This window comes from Podarcis vaucheri (assembly GCF_965113315.1).
Source record: "Podarcis vaucheri genome assembly, chromosome: 17".
In the NCBI taxonomy this organism is placed as follows: Eukaryota; Metazoa; Chordata; class Lepidosauria; order Squamata; family Lacertidae; genus Podarcis; species Podarcis vaucheri.
Window position 1 is genome coordinate 10,573,582 of NC_138755.1, and position 13,825 is coordinate 10,587,406.

A 13,825-nucleotide genomic window follows, 5' to 3' on the forward strand; every position below is an offset into this window, starting at 1 on the left:
CTCGGCTTGGGTCCTTGTTTTCCTTGTTGCCAAAGACAAGCCGAAGCTGTTGCTTAGCAGCACAGCAGCAACTGTTCTTTTCTCGGAAGTGCCTGGCTTTGGTTTCTCAGAGGAATCTCCACCTTGAGCCTTCGCTGCTGAGCACACTTGATGCATCCTGCAGACCAGGAAGCAAAAACCTCAACCGGGTGCCTGACAAAGGAAGCATCCTTTCCCAGGGTTCTCTGCAGAGTCTCTTGGAATGGAACTATGCATTATTTTCTAGCATTTTATTAATTACATTTCTAACCCGCCCATGCTCCCAAAGGAGCCCAGGGCAGCAAACAGCAAAGTGGAAAAAACAATGCAACGAAAGACAAAATGCAAACATATTTTAAAAGGTTTTAAGAGCATTTATAGGCACCACAAACATCTAAAAATATTTCAAAATAGCCACAACACAACAGGAAGGTGTGAATCAGGGTCAGTGGGGTGTGGCCTGGGAAGAGTGGGTCTGGCTGGTATGGGAGCATGATGTGGGGAGTCCCTGGGCAAGACAGGCAGGCTTAGGGGGCTGCATTTGGGACAGAGCTTCTCCAACTTTGGTTTCTTGGCCTGCATATGAAGTATTCCCACAGACTCTGACCCAGCCTTCCCTTCCCCTGACTTAACATTCCCCTAACTTGCATCCCCTTGATGGACTCTTAAAACACCTCACTAAACCCACACAAATGTCAACCCTTGAAACTGCTACTGAGAGAATTACATATCTGCTCCTTGTTATATTGGGTCTATATGGGATGACTCAGTGATAAGGCATGCAATCCGGTCAGGACCAGACTGGGCACTAGCTGAGGGCCCAGTGGTTTAGAAGTGTCCTTCACTGGCCCATCACAGCTATGCCATCATTCATAGCCCTCCCTGCTGGACCACTAGGTGCTTTTCAGTGGTGGATGGTGAATAGCAATGCCCATCAACTTTGGGGGGAGGCAGCACCCTCAATTATTTTTGGAGGGGCTGAAGACCCATTGGCCTCTAGAAGTTGGCTCATATGAACCTAATAGAATCTATGGGACAAGATTATAGTTCCTAGTTCCTAGTTTGTTATCTGTGTAAGAGCTTGGAGCACAGCTCCATTGGAAAACTTAAAAAGGAACTGTCCCCCTACAAAAGCTGTGGCCCATTGCATATTGCCATTGCCAGAGAACTCTGGCCCAAAGCTTATTGTGGGGTGCACAATCCAGTTCCTTATCCATGTATACATATCCAGGCTATAGTAGACATGAGATGCTGTGCTTGATGGTATCTTGTAACTAAACAAAGCACTGGGCCAAACACAATTCTTTGCCATCTGTAGAGGACTCTCTCCTGTAGGAGGAGTAGGATATGGAGCGGCCCAAACCTTAGTTTGGCTTGCACACTCCCAGTTACCTATTTGTAAAATGCCATGTGCATCCAGGTGTGTAAAACCAATTATTTTCATTGCTGAGAATGATTGTGGATCTCAATAGGGAGAGTCTGCCAGTTATGAAGATATATGATAAAAGGGGGACAAAGCTTGTTTTGGGGTGCATGTGCATATAATCCTCAGTTCCTTATGACATGTCCCTGCTGAGTTCTGTTTAGAACTTTTATGCTGACTAATCACCAACTTTAGCTTTGTAGCTAGAAGTCTAAAGCTGCAACGGTTGACTGGGCTACACAATCATTGACTGAAGTCTTAGTATGCAGCAAGCAAACATTAACCAAACTCTGACTGAAGAATAATTCTGGACAGCAAGTCCTCAAGCCTGATCCCATCTAGTTGAATAAAGAGAGGGCACGTCTCTGTGAAACTTCTAGTTCAATCTCTGCCCTGAGCCAGCCAGGCTTAACCTAAAGCACCCCAACTACTGAATTGATTCCCCAAGTTAGACCAGGACTCTGAGAAAGGAAAAGACCTTGATAACTTCAAAGTAGGGCTGCTTGATTTGCACCCCTCACTTCTACTTGTTTGAGCTGCAGAAATCAGCAGGTCAAACTTAACAAAGCAATGTGATGAACATTATCGCCTGTTAATACCTGCAGATAAAGCTACTATTAAAGGCACATCTACAGGGACTGGGAAAGAATCTGGCAACTCTACTTGAGAGTTGGCAATCTCACAAGCCCCTTAAACTGCTCCGGAGGCCAGTTACTGGTATCAAGAAACACTGACATACCACATACCAGTTCAGTTTTACAGTCCTCCCCTGCTGCCTTGCCTTTATTAACCAGCTTCTGATGGGACCCCCATTCTTAGGTAAAGGAAAGCAGAGGTATAACTCCATGTGATAACTGTCCATGTCAACCAGAGATCAGATTAGATGTAGGATTGGGCAGACTGGTTACTGTGCCTTGAATCACAGTGTCCATGAAGCTATTTCACTAAAATTCATTGGCAACTCCTACTGACTTTTGTCTTATCATACAGCTCTTAAACAAGGAGGTGCCTCGCCGTCCTTCTTTGTGTCCGGGCACTCTAGATCTGGCCCAGCACGTCTTTCGATAGAAATTCAACACTTTGCACTCATTTCAGCGTATCCAGGTGAAGCAGCTGTTCTACTCAACTTACCTTTAGATGGTTTTCAGCTATGAAATGTGCCGTCGTGCCCCCAGCACCTCCTGTGCTTCTGGTTTCCAGGGTGTGGCCAGCTACTTAACAGGCACCCATATTCCTGCTGCCTAGAGCTGTACTTTCTCTCCCTGCCCTGCACCTGGTTCTGCGACAGTTTTGTATCTTCTCCTCTTTGCTCCTTAACTCCCAGCCTGGAAAGAGGGAGGCGATTACATAGCAGTCCCGGGAGATGAGACAGTTCCTTAACCCTTTATTTCCAAAACCCAAGGAACCAAAGTGACTGCTGGTCTATATTTGCACCCAAGTGGCTTGGCTATCCCCGGTGGAGCTGCACCCAAATATCTTATCAGACTTTGGAAATTCTGTTACTGCTCACATTATAGCTATAGGCAATGTGAAAGGTGCTTTGTAAATATATGAGCACAAGAGGCCATAGGCGCCAACTTGAACAAAATATGGGGAGGGGCCTCTCCCCCTCCTGCTCTTCTCTTCCCACACCAGCTTCCTCTGCTGTGGGGAGCCAAGCTAGGAAAAGAGGGCAGTTTCCGGCTAGTGTGGAGGTGGCTGCCCATGGTTGTGAGGGAGGAAGTTGCCAACTTGTATAAAATATTGTGGTGTATGCCCCCCCAAACATTTTATTGGGGTAGTGAAGGGACCAGGGCCCTATAGAATCAGTCCCTATACAAGAGGCACCTTGACACCCACATAATGTTACAATCAAAAGGCGACACACAAGTTGTGGTTAAGATGCATTCCAGTTTGTTGCTGCATGCCTCTGTGGTAGATGCCATTGTGGAGTGTGCTCTGCATCACCACGAATGTAATGACGACACAGGGTGTTCCTTTTAGGGTAGTGTTATAAGAAAAAACTGCTCCCTTTCCCTCATGGGGTATCCAAGAGCCCGTATAGAGTCCTTAGGTAGGTTCTCTTTCGGTAGGAGAAAATAACAGAGGCCAACCAGAGAATATTGAGAAGCAAAGCAACTAGTAAGCATGATCTTTATTAAACGGTTGCAACAGAGTCCCCACCTCACCCCACACAGGGAGGGAGGAGAGGAACCCAGAACAATAGTGTGCAACCTCTTATATAGACTTTTGAAATTGCCCACCCTGTAGCTCAAGACCACCTCCAAAAACATCATACATACATCACAGAAGGAGGCGGTCCGCAGCAGAAATACATGGGGGGAGCAGTCTACCACAGAAATCCTGTCTGCCAGGAAACCTGACATTGGTCAATCATTGCTCTACCTGGGCAGGCCTGGCTATTCTTTTGTGATGGTAAATGCTTTAATTCCTGAATCCAGGTCACAGGCTCACCCTATTCATACACACATACACCCTTAAGACATTTAAGCAAAAGACAACGGAGAGGTCAGTTTGGGAGAGTCAAAATGGTTTCAGGATTGCTCTCCTGTAATATTTCAAACACATGGTTTATATACTTATGTATGTGTTTGCCATGTAAATTTATGAGCAATATATATATATATATATATATATATATATATATATATATATTTGCTTTCGTAGATTTTCACGGGTACAGGAATGCAGGTTTTGGTGTCTTCGGGTGTCTTCCCGTGTAAGAGTCGGGGTGTCTGTGCGACGTTTCGACGAGGTCTCACTCGTCATCTTCAGGCTGGTGCTTTCGGCTTCTTGTTACTGGAACAGAGCTCTGTTCCAGTAACAAGAAGCCGAAAGCACCAGCCTGAAGATGACGAGTGAGACCTCGTCGAAACGTCGCACAGACACCCCGACTCTTACACGGGAAGACACCCGAAGACACCAAAACCTGCATATATATATATATATATATATATATATATATATATATATATGAATGAGAGACCTTAGAATTCTATAACACCAGAAACTTCCAACACCCCATTTTTAAAAAGGATGTTGTGGGGGAACTTATAATTTGAATCCTAAATGCTAATTGGGCATTTATATCTACGGAATCCCCTATAACCAAACTAATATCCCAGGTAAGGAGGAATTTTAAGAAACCACATTGGAGAGCGTGAGAGCCAAGCTTTGTGATGAATAGAGATGGAAAATGATTTACACACAGGCTTCTGGTGTAAAAAGTAAAACACCTGACAACCTGGATTTAGAAAGGAAATCAGAAATGCACAGGTGTTCAGTACACACCTGAATGACTGCTGCTGGGGATTTCCCCACCCTTTCAACCATTTTTTAAAAATGAAAATAAATACGACAACTGAACTCAAAATATCTTCTAGTCTAGGGAGTTCTTTAACATATATTCCTATTTTTATAACTCATATTTAAGACTATTAGTAAGATAGTACATGCAATTTTACTTTAGATACAAGCTTAAAAGAGCTGTCATGAAGCTTGCATACGTGTGAAATTTAGTTTTCACAATTCAAATGTTTTTAGTTTAACAACTTGCATTTAAACTTGAACATATTAACAAACTTTGATTCGGATCCCATGTAATTATTTATCTATCTCTGTGACTAGTCCACAAGTTTTACATTTGACTGACTGTTGCTATGTGAACAATTCAAAGCATTTTAATGGTTAAGTCTCCATCTAGTGGAGACATTTGACTTGAGGCAAATCCTAAGAAGAAAATAGAAACAGAATTGTGTTTTTTTGAAAAATAATTTTAAAAGATGCCAGCGATCAAAACTTAGTCCCAGCTCTAAAGCCATGAACTGAAGCTTTAATTTGGATAATTAGATAAAAGGGAGAAAGAGTGCTCAAAGGTAGGGTCTGCTTGACAAGTCTCCACTAGGAGACATGACTGTAAAAAAATACCTCAAAGCGGTTTACACAAATATAAAACAACAAAACTGAGAAAGCATCACAACCATACTTTTAGAACTCACAAAAGTTAAAATACTAAAGCAGATTAAAATTACCTTGGCTTTCTAAGCATCTGGGTATTTTTCTCTAAACAAGAGTGTTTTTAGCAGGTGCCGAAAAACGTACAATGAAGGTGCCTCCTTGATCATTTACTTTGCCAAACCTTTATTAGGCATTACAAATATAGGGCATCATAAAACATCCATATATACAATTTTAAAAAATATATACAAATAAACAGCCATGTAAAATATGTAATAACGAGGATTTTCATTGGCGTTTCTCTAAGAGATACTTAGAAATACCACTCTAAGAGATACTATTGACAAAAACTCAGCCACCCTTGCAGTTACTTCCGGGTTAAAGTCAGACAGATAGAATCTGAAACTTTCATTGTGCCGTGATGTTAGAGAACTGCTTGATCTCAATAGACAGGAAGTTCCCAAGTGTAGGTGCTGCCACACTAAATCATCGTGTTCTTACAAATGCGGAATGGGTATTACGTGGCACCTGTAGTAGCGCCAATTCCACCAATCAAAGCTGTCGAATGGGTGTTATGTGGGGTAAGGCGATCTCATAGGTAAACCGGCTCCAGGTTCTTATGTGGTTTACATGCTAACAGTAACTTGGTGCGGTAGCAAATCAGCAACCAGCACAGACCTCTGAGCACGGCTGCTACATGCTGACAAAGCCTGTCCACAGTCATGCTGCAGCATTCTGTGCCAAAACACAGCTTCTGGATCAAGAGCGATCCCAGGACGCTGAGCCGAGTGGGCACAAAGTATTAATAAATTTAAAATGGATTTTTTTGTGCAAATAAGAAATATGGGGGGGAGGAGCAAATAAGAGCCAGTGTGGAACATATGACCTGGGAGAGCGGGGTTCGAATCTCCACTCAGCCATGAAACTCTCTCACAGGGTTGTTGCGAGGATGAAATGAGAAGAACCATGAAATGAGGAGAACCATGTGCACACCACCTTGAGCTCCTTGGTATATATATATATATATAGAGAGAGAGAGAGAGAGCTATATAAAGGGTGGGGTGTGTGGGTGGGTGTGTATATCTATATATATCTATAAAGGGTGGTGTATATATATATACATATGCAGGTTTTGGTGTCTTCGGGTGTCTTCCCGTGTAAGAGTCGGGGTGTCTGTGCGACGTTTCGACGAGGTCTCACTCGTCATCTTCAGGCTGGTGCTTTCGGCTTCTTGTTACTGGAACAGAGCAGAGTCTGGTGTTTGAGTTCCTATAAATACTGTTGAGGGGTGTGGTGTATAGCCTCCAACGTTCTGGGTAGAGAGGAAGTTCCTAGATTAGTGTGCCTTTTCTTCTTTTGTTCCTTAATTACTTGAGGGATATCTTGGGTGATTTCATGAGTGATATTCTGAATATCACTGGGTGGGTCATTAATTACTTGAGGGATATCTTGGGTGATTTCATGAGTGATATTCTGAATATCACTGGGTGGGTCATTAAGTGTAGATTAGATTGCTAAAGCTCTCGTGTCTTGACCTCTTGAGCTTGTGAAGAGTTTTTCTGAGAAGATGGCTGTGCTGCATTTAGTTGTGCTCTGGCTTGGCTTCGTGTATAGGGGCGAGCTATGGTTTTGTGCCTTGTGCCAGCCAGATCTGTGTAGGGATTGCAGGGGGGTGCAGCATCCGGAGGTGCCACTATAGTTTGGTTGCTGGATGGAGTCTGTAATATGTCTGTGGAGAGGGTCTGGGTTTGGGTCTGGTGTGGTTGATTGGTGACGGCGTTCTGTGTGCCTCTGGTTCTGGTGTCGGTTTTTGTGGGGAGGGCTAATTTCCAGATGTCTGGCAGGCGGGACGTGTCGTCACGCTTGTTCATGTTGTGAGGGTGTTTCTCTATCTCGATGGCTTCCATGATTATTCTCTTGTGGTGATGTTCCATGTTAAAGAGCAATTTGGAATCTGCAAAATTAATTTCGTGTCCTGTTTCTTTCATGTGTTGGAAAAGAGAGGAAGTTTTTTCTTCTTTTTTGACGGCATTCTTGTGTTCTGCGATACGTGCATTTATTCGTCTGTTTGTTTGTCCAATGTACGTGGCTGGGCAGACTTTGCAGGGTATTTCATAGACCCCTTGGTTTTCCAGCTGGATTTTGTCTTTTGGGTTTCTGAGGATATTGGCTATTTTTTGGTTGGTGCAGAAGGCTGTTTTGATATTGTGTTTATGGAGGATTTTGCTGATTTTGTCTGTAGTGCCCTTGATATAAGGAAGGAGGGCCATGCCATTGTTTTCTTCTGTGTCTTGGTTTTTGGGGGGTGTTTCTTTTTGGATTAGCTTCGTAACCCTGTTTTTCTGGTATCCATTGGCGATTAACACATTTGAGGGCACTACAGACAAAATCAGCAAAATCCTCCATAAACACAATATCAAAACAGCCTTCTGCACCAACCAAAAAATAGCCAATATCCTCAGAAACCCAAAAGACAAAATCCAGCTGGAAAACCAAGGGGTCTATGAAATACCCTGCAAAGTCTGCCCAGCCACGTACATTGGACAAACAAACAGACGAATAAATGCACGTATCGCAGAACACAAGAATGCCGTCAAAAAAGAAGAAAAAACTTCCTCTCTTTTCCAACACATGAAAGAAACAGGACACGAAATTAATTTTGCAGATTCCAAATTGCTCTTTAACATGGAACATCACCACAAGAGAATAATCATGGAAGCCATCGAGATAGAGAAACACCCTCACAACATGAACAAGCGTGACGACACGTCCCGCCTGCCAGACATCTGGAAATTAGCCCTCCCCACAAAAACCGACACCAGAACCAGAGGCACACAGAACGCCGTCACCAATCAACCACACCAGACCCAAACCCAGACCCTCTCCACAGACATATTACAGACTCCATCCAGCAACCAAACTATAGTGGCACCTCCGGATGCTGCACCCCCCTGCAATCCCTACACAGATCTGGCTGGCACAAGGCACAAAACCATAGCTCGCCCCTATACACGAAGCCAAGCCAGAGCACAACTAAATGCAGCACAGCCATCTTCTCAGAAAAACTCTTCACAAGCTCAAGAGGTCAAGACACGAGAGCTTTAGCAATCTAATCTACACTTAATGACCCACCCAGTGATATTCAGAATATCACTCATGAAATCACCCAAGATATCCCTCAAGTAATTAATGACCCACCCAGTGATATTCAGAATATCACTCATGAAATCACCCAAGATATCCCTCAAGTAATTAAGGAACAAAAGAAGAAAAGGCACACTAATCTAGGAACTTCCTCTCTACCCAGAACGTTGGAGGCTATACACCACACCCCTCAACAGTATTTATAGGAACTCAAACACCAGACTCTGCTCTGTTCCAGTAACAAGAAGCCGAAAGCACCAGCCTGAAGATGACGAGTGAGACCTCGTCGAAACGTCGCACAGACACCCCGACTCTTACACGGGAAGACACCCGAAGACACCAAAACCTGCATTCCTATACCCGTGAAAATCTACGAAAGCAAATATATACATATACATATACAGAGGTGCCCCGCAAGACGAATGCCTCGCAAGACGGAAAACTCGCTAGACGAAAGAGTTTTCCGTTTTGGAGGTGCTTCGCAAAACGAATTTCCTATGGGCTTGCTTTGTAAGACGACAATGTCTTGCGAGTTCCTGCGGGTTCCCCCTCTTTTTCTAAGCCGCTAAGCCGCTTATCAGCTGATCCAATCAGCAGATAAGCCGCTAAAAGCCGCTAATAGCGCTAATCCGCTAATCCGTCAATGGGCTTGCTTCGCAAGACGAAAAAACCGCTAGACGAAGAGAATCACAGAATGGATTCTTTTCGTCTTGCGAAGCACCACTGTATATATAGAGAGAGCTATATAAAGGGTGGGGTGTGTGTGTATATCTATATATATCTATAAAGGGTGGTATATATATATATATATATATAATATGTGTGTGTGTCTGTGTGTACACCCACCCACCCCAGTCCTTTTTTCCTGGGGGGGATGAAGGGGTACACATACCCCTAAACATTTTACAGATAGGTAGCCGTGTTGGTCTGCCATAGTCAAAATAAAAAAAATTCCTTCCAGTAGCACCTTAAAGACCAACTAAGTTAGTTCTTGGTATGAGCTTTCGTGTGCATGCACACTTCTTCAGTTATCTTCAGGTATCTGAAGAAGTGTGCATGCACATGAAAGCTCATACCAAGAAGTAACTTAGTTGGTCTTTAAGGTACTACTGGAAGGAATTTTTTTATTTTCCCTAAACATTTTGTAAATCTAAGTTTGGCCTCATTGAGGGGCAGTATTTCAATATGAATAGGAAAATGAGAGTACTCCTAAACATTTTTTAAGAAAAAAAGCACTGTGTATGTATGTATATATGTCCAGTGGTACCTCGGGTTAAGTACTTAATTCGTTCCGGAGGTCCATTCTTAACCTGAAACTGTTCTTAACCTGAAACACCACTTTAGCTAAAGGGGCCTCCTGCTGCCGCTGCGCCGCCGGAACCCGATTTCTGTTCTTATCCTGAAGCAAAGTTCTTAACCTGAAGCACTATTTCTGGGTTAGCGGAGTGTGTAACCTGAAGCGTATGTAACCCGAGGTACCACTGTATATATAGTAGGGTATAAGGCAGTTCAGTGGTACCTCTGGATGCGAACAGGATCCGTTCTGGAGCCCCGTTTGCATCCTGAGTAGAGCGCAACCAGCGACTGCGCGGGTTGCAATTTGCCACTTCTGTGCATGCGCGCGACATCATTTTGAGTGCCTGCGCATACGCGAGCAGCGAAACCTAGAAGTGATGCGCTCCATTACTTCCGGTTCGCCGCGGAGCGCAACTCAAAAATACATAACCTGAAGCTACTTCAACCTGAGGTATGACTGTATATAAATTCAATATATATACACCGCCCTATACCTGGAAGTCTCAGGGTGGCTCACAGAACAAAATCAAAATATAAAACATTTTGGAAATAAAACTTGTCCTCTCGAAGGGTGCCATATAACCAGAGTCGGCGAACCCTGCCGCCTAAGGCAGCCACCTCAGCTCGCCTCGAGGGCGGGCCGGCCCTGCCACCGAGACAACCTGAGGCAACCTGAGGCACCTGCCGCCGGGCAGGATCCCGACTGAGGGAAGGAAAGAAGGCCGCCCCATCCTGCCTCGCGCCGTTCCCGCCTTCCCTCAGGCAACGACCCCGAGGCCGACGGGAGAAAGCGAGCGAGGGAAAGGGAGAGGGAGGCTGGGGTTGCCTCGGCCTCCGAGGCGGGGCTTCGGGGACGGGGTCCCGCCTCCTCCTCCTCGGCCGGCCGCTCCTTCCCTGGCGCGAGGCTGCGCCGGAGAAGCGCCCAGACACCTTCTGAGGGAGCCGAAGGCGCGCCGGGCGCGGGCGACGCCAAGGCGGAATGGCGGCTGCGGAGCGGAGGGCCTTCGCGCACCGCATTAACCGGTGAGGGGCGACGGGAGAGAGGAGGGCAAGCGAGGGGGAAGGCGGGCGGGTTCGCGCACCAGCAGCCGACCCGGGTCGAGGCTTCCTAGCCCGGGGCTCAGCGGCTGGCGAGCGGGGGGGGGGTGTGAGGGTGGCCAACCCGACCCCTCCCTCAGTCGCTCAGCTGTTCGACAGCGGAACAGGCTCCCACGAGAGGTGGCGGACTCGCCTCCCTTGGAGGTTTCCAGGGATGATCTGGTTGAGATTCCTGCATTGCAGGGGGCCTGGACCAAGTGATCCTCTGGGTCCCGTCCAGATCGACCCTTTCATATAGAGTCTAGGATTCCAAAGGTTCCCTTGCCTTTGCATTTCTCTTTCTCCTTCCACACTCCCGGAAACAAATGAAAGCCCAACCTTGGGAATGCCCATGAAACCTGCCTAGTCCTCCGAAAATTGTTCCTCAGAAAAGTGGCTGGGGAAACCCAGCCAGATGGGCGTGGTATAAATTATTATGATTATGATTGTTATTGTTATTCCTCCCTTGCCTATACAGTGGTACCTCGGGTTACATACACTTCAGGTTACATACACTTCAGGTTACAGACTCCGCTAACCCAGAAATATTGCTGCAGGTTAAGAACTTTGCTTCAGGATGAGAACAGAAATTGTGGTCCAGCAGCGTGGCAGCAGCAGGAGGCCCCATTAGCTAAAGTGGTGCTTCAGGTTAAGAACAGTTTCAGGTTAAGAACCTCTGGAATGAATTAAGTACTTAACCCGAGGTACCACTCTATGTATGCCAACGCTAAGCTGTTTGCGGTTCATTGGTATGGGGGGTGGTGGAATAAAAACTAGTCCTCAGGAAATTGTTCCTTGCCTATGCATGCTTCTGCTAAGACTTTTGGGGTTCGCTGGTTTCTTGTAGGGGAGGTAAGTGTGGTTCAAAAGACTGACCATCCCTGATCTTGCCCTTTTTTGTTTCTGCTCTTCATGGTCTACCTGAATGGATGCTCCTAGTTACTAAGTTACTCTTGTCTTGGGGTTATGTGTACAAAAGTAAGGTCAAAGAGGAATAAGAACAGTGAGCCCATCCATTCAGACACTATCACTTTCGGTATGGGTTCAGTCCTGGAGGGGTGTGTGAGCAGGTGCTAATGACTGCTCTAGGTTAATTCATGTGCCACACAAGGATGCGATCTTGTGTGCTCACCTGTTCAAATTCAGGGTGTCTGCTGCTGTTTTCTTCAGTCTGTATCTTGCCCGAAGAATTGATGCTTTTGAATTATGGTGCTGGAGGAGACTCTTGAGAGTCCCATGGACGGCAAGAAGACCAAACCTATCCATTCTTAAGGAAATCAGCCCTGAGTGCTCACTGGAAGGACAGATCCTGAAGCTGAGGCTCCAATACTTTGGCCACCTCATGAGAAGAGAAGACTCCCTGGAAAAGACCCTGATGTTGGGAAAGATTGAGGGCACGAGGAGAAGGGGATGACGGAGGACAAGATGGTTGGACAGTGTTCTTGAAGCTAACAACATGAGTTTGACCAAACTGCGGAAGGCAGTGGAAGACAGGAGTGCCTGGCGTGCTCTGGTCCAGGGGGTCACGAAGAGTCGGACATGACTAAACAACAGCAACAGCAACAACAACACAGCTTACAGAGTAATACAAAAGGCCAGGTCTCTATCCCAAGCAGTTTACATGTTAGCATTTTAATATGGGTGAGGCCACAGAGGTAGCAAGGATTAAACAATACAGTGGTACCTCGGGTTACATATGCTTCAGGTTACATACGCTTCAGGTTACAGACTCCGCTAACCCAGAAATAGTACCTTGGGTTAAGAACTTTGCTTCAGGATGAGAACAGAAATTGTGCTCCGGTGGCGCGGCAGCAGCGGGAGGCCCCATTAGCTAAAGTGGTGCTTCAGGTTAAGAACAGTTTCAGGTTAAGAACAGACCTCTGGAACGAATTAAGTACCTAACCAGAGGTACCACTGTACATTTCAAAGCTGAATATATATTTTAACGACAAATGAGTGGGACAGTATATGTAACTGTTAAATGCATTGCCGCACTCCCTTTCTTGTTGCTGTTCTAATGGTCTCTTCTTCATCTGTACACTCCCATTTTTCCACCAGAAGTAGTGGAACAGAGGGAGGGCTTGATTTGCCTTTCAGAAGAAATATACTTCATGGTGGAACAACAGCCCTACAAACAAGGGTACAGCAGATTATCACCATTATAGAGGTGGAGGCAAAACGGATTGCCCATTCTTGTGATAGATGAATGTGTAATCATCTTCCACATTCCCTATCCTCATAAAGTGAAGCTACTTTGAATTGGTTGAGTTCACATGACAGGAGCAGTAGGGAGAGAGAGAGACAGACATACGGTAACTTTCAGGGAGGTAGAGTGCGAGACTCCCAGAATCAGATTATAGATCTTCAGTGTCAATCTGCTGTACTCATTCTGATTGATAGCATGGCATATATTGTACACTATGTATCTTACTTTTTCCTTTTTCTTGGAGTTAATTTGGGATGAAGACATGGTATTCTCTTTCACTCCATCTCTGCTCTACATACTTAGTTTAAAAGGTTCTTTTTTGATAAACAAATGGGAGCTTCTTAGCAAGTCAAGGCAAGGCTAAGCTTTTAATAATTAGCTTCAAGTTTTTAAAAAGCTAGACAAGTAGCTTTTTAGCAAACGAAGCACATGCATACATTTGTTTGTAGGGAAAGTTTTTCTGCAGACTACTAAAAATGTGTATGTCCATACTATACTGGTAGCCTGAATATGTATGTATGTATGTATGTATGAATAAAGTGTTATTCAAAATCAAGGTTGTCCATATACTTCAGTTTGTGGATCTGTGAAATAGGTAGATGTTTAACAATATGAATCTGTAGGATATGTTTCAACAGTGAAATAGTTGATAGTAGAATATACTGTTGTTTAATTGTAATGGTCATTTTTATTATCTATTTTGA

The 13,825-nt window shown here is 44.9% G+C and overlaps 2 protein-coding genes across 8 annotated transcripts in view; one reads left to right on the top strand and one right to left on the bottom strand.

Moving 5' to 3' along the window:
- TSPAN16 (tetraspanin 16) overlaps positions 1–13,825 on the bottom strand; it is a 39,336-nt gene that overhangs the window by 21,511 nt on the left and 4,000 nt on the right. For 2 of the 4 annotated variants that reach the window (XM_082205213.1, XM_082205212.1), the window contains exon 1: positions 2,573–2,781. The exons of 1 other annotated variant lie outside the window; for it this stretch is intronic. The gene's annotated coding sequence lies outside the window, so the exon portion shown is untranslated. Of the gene's footprint in view, positions 1–2,572; positions 2,784–13,825 lie in introns of those variants that run through there. One more of the 4 variants, XM_082205216.1, reaches the window with a different exon arrangement.
- Positions 10,783–13,825, top strand: part of DOCK6 (dedicator of cytokinesis 6) — a 96,631-nt gene continuing 93,588 nt past the window's right edge. For all 4 annotated transcript variants that reach the window (XM_082204484.1, XM_082204485.1, XM_082204486.1 and 1 more), the window contains exon 1: positions 10,783–10,861. In XM_082204484.1, coding sequence (XP_082060610.1) covers positions 10,818–10,861 — 44 coding nt within the window. In that variant the 5' untranslated portion in view covers positions 10,783–10,817. The remainder of the gene's footprint in view (positions 10,862–13,825) is intronic.